General features: G+C 42.2%; 1 protein-coding gene across 1 annotated transcript; it reads left to right on the top strand.

Annotated features, from left to right (window-relative positions):
* Window positions 1-1,685: 1,685 nt before the first annotated feature.
* CLEC3A (C-type lectin domain family 3 member A) lies at window positions 1,686-9,127 on the top strand. The gene is made up of 3 exons (XM_060132208.1): window positions 1,686-1,800; window positions 6,863-6,946; window positions 8,736-9,127. The coding sequence occupies exons 1-3, from the start codon at window positions 1,686-1,688 to the stop codon at window positions 9,125-9,127; spliced, it is 591 nt and encodes a 196-aa protein (XP_059988191.1).
* Window positions 9,128-9,621: the final 494 nt, after the last annotated feature.

Genomic DNA, 9,621 nt, shown 5'->3' on the forward strand with positions numbered 1-9,621 from the left:
TAATTTATGGTCAGGATATTCAGATATTATTGCTATTATCATCATCACTATTCTTATTAACCACTGGACATTATGCTAAGTGCTTGTAGTCACTGTCTCGTTTAATCTTTCCAACAGCCCTGTAAAGTTAGTAGCCCTAGTCCCACTATTAAGATGAGTAAAGACTCAGAGAGGTTCAGTGACTTGCCCAAGATCCCACAGCTGCTAAACAGATGAAAGAAGGACGTGAACCTAGCTCAGCTTGTTTCTACAACGCTCTCAAACGCCTACACGTAGATTGCCCACATCGGTACAAGGAGTTTACATTACAAGTAAAATCTTCATTTTTTATCTCACACTCACATCTCTACATTACGTTAGACTTTCCCACATCAGTGGTCTTCCTTTGATGTCAGTACACAGGTAGTCTACAAAGCGGCTCTTTCCCACATCAGTGGTCTTCCTTTGATGTCAGTACACAGGTGGTCTACAAAGCGGCTTAGCAAGAAGGAAATGAAGACGGATTAGACTCATTTTCCTCACTAAAGTCCAGAAGGAGTCAATCGCCCCTTGATTCTTCCTGTATTGTCTCAAAAAAAAAAAAAGGTAAAATGGATTTGGTCCTTCAGACCTTCCAAAATCTGCAAACCCTGGCCTCCATCTGCACCTGGTCACCCAACAGTGATACGAACGGAGTCAGTTAGCGTGGAGGCCTTTCCCAGGGTCTAACTCACTCCATCTTGGTCGCACCCATGGAGGTCCCTTGCTTGTGTCGCAAAAAGCCTGCCTGGTTCTCAGTACTTTTCCTTAAAGCCCATTGTTTGGGTAAGAATAATTATACCAAGTCTTTCATTATATTTCTCCGTTATTTCTGTACTTCCTTTGAAAGTGTTTTTTAGGTGTTTGGAAAAATTTCAAAGAAAAAAGTGTTGGTTAGTGGAGATACGCAAGATAACAACAGTTTACATGTTACTTTAATTCTTATGGAAAAAATTCACCGTCTTTCTTTTCTTTTCTTTCTAAGGTGTGTTTTCCCAAGAATCTAGTTCTTGGTGAATCTACAAAATCCTAACAGAAGGCCTTATACTTGATCACGGACTGTCCCCTTCGACCGCCTTCACTACTCCCTGCGAGCAAACCCTTCCCAAGTTCCGCATGAGCTGTGTAGTCACGTGAGTGTGAACAGACGCAGGTGGTGCTCTGGCATCACACACACACGCACGCACACAATAACCTTCCTAGATTTGTGTGTGTGTGTCATTGAATACATTTCCCAGAACATTAAGTGAACTTCAGACTGCCAAACCAAAGACTTAAATATTGGGGTCTTCACAGACAGACCCCATGCTTCCTGGACTTTAAATTTAAAAAAAAGAAAGAAAGAAAAGAAAAAAAGACAAAAACGAAACCCTTAGTCCCTTAATAAACTCTGATATGCTCTGAAAAGGCAAGTCAAGTAGGAAAAATTTTCCTAGGAGGAAAATTTTTTTTAAAGCCTAAAGAAGACACGAGAACAGGGGCCACCTTATGCTGCAGCCAGCAGAGGCATTCCAACATTCCCTCAGCAGGATGCCAGCCAACCTGCACAGTGTGCTTTTATAAAGGTGGCCCCAGGCACTTCAGGGCAAGATGTGGCTGGGAAGTCTACCTGCCCGCTCGTGCTTCACAGGAGCTGGCGCGGCGGCTGTCACACTTGCCTGAGAGCCATGGCAAAGAATGGACTTGTAATTTACATCCTGCTCATCTCCTTACTCCTGGACCAGACCACCAGCCACACGTCCAAGTTCAAAGCCAGGAAGCACAGCAAACGCCGAGTGAAAGGTAACGGGGTTTCTCCGTCCCACAAAACTCTAGGCTAGCTCAGGGCGGGGAGGAGCTGGACAATGCTCATTTCCAGATTCTTCAAGGACACCAGCTCTGGTGACCGTACCGTGGCTTCAGGTGCATATGGCGTTTTCAGGGGACTGAGTGACCTCTTAATTTTCTGGGACAGTTTGATATTTAAAGGAATCAAGTGGTAGGCTGTATTGTATATCTGTATTGCATTCTGTACTGTATATCCTTTGTCAGGTGAGCTTAGGCATGAGAATGTTCTTTGGAGGGTGATAACCTGGATACAACATCAGGTATTTGGAATGAGGGATCAAGTAGAAGAGACTGATTAACAGGGTATACCATTTCACTCGTAGATATTGTATGATGTTCACATATACCTGCAAGATAACTATAATCTTACTAAATGCGCACTGGAGGATAAAGCTATTGGTAATGTGACTTCCGTTTCATCATTAGTTATCATGTAGGTATATTTTCGTATCCCTGGCAATATAAGGACAGTCTACACTATATTTTTAAGATTTTAATGTCATAGAGAAGTTGAAACTCTTTCACTTAAAAATATTTCAACAAACAACGTCATGTAGCATTTGAAGACATTTTAATGCAAAACAATCTCCAAGCAAACCCAAATTTGGGGTGGCTTGAATTAGGTTAAGAGATTAAAAAAAAAAAATCCTGCAAGGAACAATGATGATGGCAATGTATTTGCAATATGCTAAAACCAAATCAAAAGGAAAAGCATTAAGAAAAGTGTGGGGTGATGTTTTATCTCATCCTGAGTCATTTTCATATCAGGATATTTCAAGGTAAATATTAGGACACTATTTCCTTATCAATTTCACTTCACTAGTAACAAAACACACCAAAGATACAAATAACATTAAAGTCTTGATTTAATACAACACGAATGGCTGGTGGGTAAAAGGGAGCTTATCTTGCACCGTGTTTTTAAGATTACACAGTGCCCTTTTCCAGGAATATTTATTTATACACTTTAGGTCTGATGCAAAGTTTCTTTTTTTTTTTTTTTTTGCGGTACGCGGGCCTCTCACTGTTGTGGCCTCTCCTGTTGTGGGGCACAGGCTCCAGACGCTCAGGCTCAGCGGCCATGGCTCACGGGCCCAGCCGCTCTGCGGCATGTGGGATCCTCCCGGACCGGGGCACGAACCCGCGTCCCCTGCATCAGCAGGCGGACTCTCAACCACTGCACCACCAGGGAAGCCCTGATGCAAAGTTTCTTAAGTGGAATCTTTTTTCCTTATAAAATATTACACTCCTCTGTTATTCCTTTTAATGATAGATTAAAATATTTCTCATGAGTGATGAAGACAGGAAAAGGAGGGAGAGAAGATGTGGAATACTTTTGTTGCCAGCATTTGTTTACCATAAAGAAGGACTTAGCAAAGTGGTGACCACCCAGTAAGGATGCAGGGAGGTGTTTGAATATGTGAGTGTGTGTGTGTGTGTGCTGTGTGGGTGTTTCTCAGTTGTAGTTCAGGTTATTATGCCCTACCCTCCAAGACACACACACAAGCATGCTTTTGTTTGTTTTTTAACAGACTGGGTCCACATTTTAAATATCATCCTCCCAAAGCAGTTTTGCTCATTTTTGCCTTGAGATCCGAGAAAGTAGATTCTACAGTAAGTGAAACCATTAGCCTAAACTTGCTAAACATTTCTTTCCCCCATACATTTTTAAAATATTTTAAGTACCTGGAAAGAATACCAAAGTTTATGAAATCAAAAGCGAAAGCCATTTTTTCTCTCTCGATTCTTTCCACAGAATTACCCCCTATTAACTGTTAGGAGGTAGTATCCCCAGAGTTTTCTTTAACGTCCGATTAAAAATTGATACTTTTAACAAAATAAGAGTTGGCTATCCAAAGTACTTGGCAGACAAATTAATTGATTTTATCTATTAAATCTTGGATAACCTTAAATATAAGGCATACCTCAGCCCTTTTAACAGCTGCATAATATTCCCTTATGGGTGGGTCATGACTTATTTAATCTGTTCTCTCTTGGTGAACTTTTGTGTTCATCAAATCCATCCCGTTATGATCCAATGCCTCAGTGAACTACTTTGTAAACAGATATTGATCCCCATGCTAGAATATTGTGATGATACACTTCTAGAAGTAAAATTGTAGGTTAATTACACTGTCTCTCAAAATGGTAGCATGAACCCATGCTCTCATCTTCAGCGTACAAGAGCACCCATTCACACCTTGACAACCTGACATCCTATCATCAGGTTAAGCTGTGCCAACCTAACGAAACCCAAAAACCTTTTAATTTGCATCTCTTTGATGGTTAACAAAGTTGAGGTATTTTTCATACGTTTACTGGTCATTTATTCCAGGAATTATTTTTGCATTCCTACCCTGTGTCTGCTTTTGGAGAACAATAATAAAATGAAAGGGAGCCTTTTTTAAAAACTTGAAATGGCAGTTGAGTGATTTAGCTCCAAAACCAAGTTCTCCCTGCTATTTGCTTCATAGGTCTCAACAAATTAGGTGGAGCAATGCAAATTATGTTGTAGTCATGAATCAAAAATATATTTTTTGATTGTGAAATAGTTGTTCCCTGTATTCATTGTCAACAAAACACATTCACATTTCTCACAAAGGACAGAAGCAGAAGCCAAGCCACCTGGATAACGACTTCCATAGTGATCTCCCAAGAGCCTAATAATAATTCATGTGTCTTCGTGTTAATTACAATGTTTACAGCTTCCCTATGGAGGCCCTTTATTTAAATAGCATGGAGCAGGAAGCCAAGAGGGACTGGGGGTGACATTTGTATGGTTTACAACTTGTAACTTGGGAGGAAACTTCAGCAGTCTTTGCAAGTCTGGCCTCCAACAGGCGATGGCTTTGCATCCTGAAGGTACCCTTATATTTATGCTGGATTCTATGGTCCCGTTGAGGAAACCCTGAGCTACTGGACACTTTGAGAATTGATGTCCATCCCTGGATACCCCAGAGGCATTTCCTAACCCAAATGTGGAAACACCTGGCTTGTAAAGCATACGTTTAAGGGGAAAATGAGGGACTTTCCTGGCGGTCTAGTGGTTAAGACTCCCCACTTCCACTGCGGGGGGCACAGGTTCGATCCCTGGTCACGGAACTAAGATCCTGCTTGTGGTGCGGTGTGGCCAAAAAAAGAAAAGGGGTGGGAGGGTAAAGTGAATCAGCACATTTGGATTTGGTCCTGTCCTGAAATTCCCTATGTGGTATCCCCACAAAAAGGCAGCTAGGAACAGCCATACCAAGCTTCAAGCATCTTAGCTATTTGAGGCCATGTACTAGGGACCAACCAGGTAAAGGTGGTCACTGTGCAGAAGCAGACGGGAGGGGTGGGAAGAGAACAGACTTGAAGTCAGAGAGATTCAAATCCCAGCTCTGCACCTTACTAGCTGGGTGACCTTTGACAGGTTAATTCAGATTTCTGTGCCTCTCTTTCTCCTTTTGTGAAATGATAGCGTCCGTCTCATAGTAATACTGAAAGAATTAACCTCCCGGTGCACAGTATATGGTGGCTTTTAATATTTATTAAGATTTATTATAATTCCTGCCTTTGAAGAGCTCACAAGCTGTCAGTTTCTAAGACAGTCCCCATCAGGTCTGGATTTTTTATTTAGTTAAGGCTGCTCATTTTCTACTACTTACTTATACCCAAGGTTGGTAAAGGACAGCCACGAAGACTAACCTCATCCAGGGACATTCAAGACTAAGTAAATTGCTAATCCCTAATGCAGAAGCATTTTTAGAGGGCTTTTTATCACTGCCTTTCCCTGCTTCTCCGTGAAAATCACTGAACCCTGCTAGGAGCCACTATACCTGGAACATCAGCTGAGTAGGGATACTGGGGACAGGGGACTTGGGGACCCAATTAAGTCTGAGTGTGAGTTCTACCACTTATCTGCCAATTTAGCTCGTTGAGTTCATTCTCATCCTTCAATGAGAATCTCATCTTCCTCCACTCATAACTATTTTTGAAGAGTAAATGAAAATAACACAGAAGTACTTTGTATGCCATAAAGTGTCCGTTCACTCAGCAAACATTATGAGACTGATTATGTGCCAAGCATCATGTTAAACATCGGGAATACCATGGACAACCAGAGAGATGATATTAAGTAAGTAAAGGAAGACGATTATAGATTGCAGAAATTGTGCGGAAGAAAAATAAAGGTTCAAGGAAAGAGATCAGCCAGAGGGATGCCAATGTAAAGAGAATGATCAGAAAGTCTTCTCAGAAGAGGAAGAGGCAGGACAGGAATAAAGATGCAGACGTAGAGAATGGACTTGAGGACAAGGGGAGGGGGAACGGTGAGACGGGACGAAGTGAGAGAGTGGCATGGACATATATACACTACCAAATGTAAAACAGACAGCTAGTGGGAAGCAGCCGCATAGCACAGGGAGATCAGCTCAGTGCTTCGTGACCACCTAGAGGGGTGGGATAGGGAGGGTGGGAGGGAGGCTCAAGAGGGAGGGGATATGGGGATATATGTATATGTATAGCTGATTCACTTCGTTATAGAGCAGAAACTAACACAACAATGTAAAGCAATTACACTCCAAAAAACATGTTAAAAAAAAAAAAGAAGAAGAAGAGGAGAACTTTAAGCTTGATAAGGAGATGGACAAGAGCTGGGCAAGAGTGTTCCAGGCAGAAGGAATACGAAAGAAGCATCCTGAGATGAGACAGATTGCTCTAGGATGCATCTGAAATCAACAAGTCTGAAGTCTGGTGATGGAGGGCAAGTCCCACAGGGTGGGGCTGGAGCAACAGACAGGAGCCCCATCCCCCAGAAGGACCTTCTAATATTATTACTCCCACCAAGCCCTTATACATCTTCCTGGATAACTTATTTTCATGCATTATTTTCCACGTACACTGGGCTCAGTTTCATCAAAATCACCCTTGCCTTAAATTCTGGATTCCAAAGCTTTATTTTATTTTGTTTTATTTGTATCTTATTTTAATCATATGCTTTTCATTCCTCCTATCCTGCCCTACCCTAAAATATCCTCAGAAAAGGATGGAGACCTGAAGACTCAAGTGGAAAAGCTCTGGAGAGAAGTCAATGCCCTGAAGGAAATGCAAGCCCTGCAGACAGGTGAGATCCCATCTCATCTCAAACGAGATGGGAAAAGAACCTGATTTGTCAGCAATTCAAACCATATAGAGAGTACGTGCTGAGTTGTAAGCGACGTTTTTTTAAAAGAGACATTGACAAGCCAGAGACGTGTCCAGGAGAAAGGATCTAAAAGCTGGGGAGATGACTGTTTGGGGAAATTAGCTTGATTTTCCACTCCCTACTCCTGTAAATGGGTGGTATAGAAATAAAACCAGGCATTTCAATAATACATTTCAAAAGTCCGTCCATATTTCTTCTTTAATGGGCAATGAAAGAAAACTGAAGAAGTATTAACTAGCTAAAATAATCAGCATTATTTAGATGTTTACTAAGTGTCCATTGGGAGATCGCCGAGGTTGAACTAAACACAGGATCAGAGGACTCACTCCCGACAAGTAGGGCAACACATGCAGAGAAGACCAGTGGTTAGAGCCACAGCTTGCCAGCAGAGGGCAGCATCCGGTGTTCCTTTTTCATGGAGTAGCGCTCCTGGCAGCCTATGCAGCTGGGCCCACTGCTGTCCAGGAGCTACTCTGCTGGCTCCCAGGGCAAGGAAATGAGAGCCACACTAGGTAAGTTCAGGAACATCCCTGGCTTGTAAGGTTCACATCCTCAGGAATGAATACTCTCACAGCAACTCCAAAAGCAGAGCTTTGAGGGTCTCACAAGAGAACTGCCCAATTATAAGACTTACTACCTTCAAGGAGGACTGAAGTTACAGCTTTTCCATCAAGTATTTATAACTCCCAGGCCAGCTGTATGTTACTGATCCTGAGTCATTTTTACCATAAGCAACGTTGCCTAGTAACACTGGTGACAGGGCCCTTTATCAGGTTCCCAGGGGAACAGAATTAGAAAGTTAAAGGACGGCCAAATGCGTCTGCAGAAGGGCAGAGTTTTGTTAACCCTCTAACCACAGTTGGGGACTATAATAATACTTTATAAACATTAACACATTAATCCTCCAACAATTTATGAGATGATGCTGCTATGATTATCCTCATTTTACAGATGAGGAAACTGAGGCACAGAGAAATTAAATGATTTTTCCAAAGCTTACACAGCTAGTAAATGTCAGAACTGACACCTAAGTCCAGGCACTACAGCCCTGGAGCCTGAGTCTCCAACGTTATGCCTTGAAACTATCTTTCTATTTGTTTTATCCTGGGTAAGACAAACAATATTACCAGGGCTCAGTTATCTGCATAAGAAAAGCCCTATCGCTCCACACGCAAACTCAGACTTCTGTTTTTGTTTGTTTTTTAATAATTGTGGCACACCAACCAGTTCCAAAAGTTCCAAGGAAATTCAGCACATAATGGAGCTACACAAACTAGCGAACATGTATATATATCCAAGCAGCAGGAGGCTAAAGGCCAGGGTTTAAGGGTGAGCCAGACCTGGGTTTCCGTAGTTGTTATCTTTTTTTTTTTTTTTCGTAGTTGTTATCTTATGTGACGGGTAAGTCACCTTTGTATAGGCTAAGTTGTTAACAAGTAACAACTTCTTTAAGCTTCACTATCCTGATATGTAAAGATGGGCATAATAAAAACTCACTTCATGGGATGGTTGTGATTATGACATGAGTTCATTTATGTAAAGTACTTGGCACAGTGTCTGACTCATACAAAGTCTTCAGTACATGCTAACTCACCACTGTCACTGCACATCATTCATTCCACAACTATTTACTGCTATTGGCCAGATCCAGTCCTGGATTATTATACTACAAAAGCATCTTAATATGTCAAATTTCACATGTTTACAGTCTGTCTCCGAGGCACAAAATTTCACAAGAAGTGCTACCTTGCTTTGGAAGGCTTGAAGCACTTCCACGAAGCCAACGAAGACTGCATTTCCAGGGGAGGGACGCTGGTTGTCCCCAGAAGCTCCGATGAAATCAATGCCGTCCGAGACTATGGTAAAAGGAGTCTGCCAGGGGTCAATGAGTTTTGGCTGGGCATCAACGACATGGTCACAGAAGGCAAGTTTGTCGATATCAATGGAGTCGTCATCTCCTTCCTCAACTGGGACCATGCACAGCCTAACGGTGGCAAGCGGGAAAACTGCGTCCTCTTCTCACAGTCAGCTCAGGGCAAATGGAGTGACGAGGTCTGTCGTAGCAGCAAGAGGTACATATGTGAGTTCACCATCCCCTAATAGACCCTTCTTGAATGTGTCTTCCAAGCAAGATCGGTCATGATTTATAGGCTGATGGATCCCAGGAATAAGTCAAAATTGTCCTCCCTCACAGGACTCTGTGTTCACAGGAATACAAGAGTCAGCCAGTTTGGCTACCACATTGTATTGTGGTTTTGCCCTCCCTGGGGTATGGGGGAGCAGAAATAATGATCTAGCCATGTACACACTGTTAAAGGGGCTTCTGCAAAATGGGCTATCAGACCTTTCTCACTCCTGGTCCCTCCTACTTGTATCGACCAGGTTAGTGTTAAAAATACAACAGCCAGAAAAGCAAGCTTAGACGACCTGGAAGATTTTCTCTTAAAAGTTTAGGATATATTTGATTGATGAGGTGCTACATAATCCAAAAACTTTTCAGTCTGATGTTCAATCTATTCCATCCTAATGATAGTATCTTATTAGTCCATCACCCTTTCTTTGAGTTGCAGCATCCCCTGGTGGGACTAGTATCT

The sequence above is a fragment of the Lagenorhynchus albirostris genome, chromosome 19, assembly GCF_949774975.1.
Source record: "Lagenorhynchus albirostris chromosome 19, mLagAlb1.1, whole genome shotgun sequence".
NCBI classification, from domain to species: Eukaryota; Metazoa; Chordata; class Mammalia; order Artiodactyla; family Delphinidae; genus Lagenorhynchus; species Lagenorhynchus albirostris.

Coding starts and splice junctions, on each gene's coding strand:
- CLEC3A (XM_060132208.1), top strand. CDS start 1,686: ATGGCAAAGAATGGACTTGTAATTTACATCCTGCTCATCTCCTTACTC. Junction 1,801..6,862: donor CAGCAAACGCCGAGTGAAAG/GTAACGGGGTTT, acceptor AAATATCCTCAG/AAAAGGATGGAGACCTGAAG. Junction 6,947..8,735: donor AATGCAAGCCCTGCAGACAG/GTGAGATCCCAT, acceptor ACATGTTTACAG/TCTGTCTCCGAGGCACAAAA.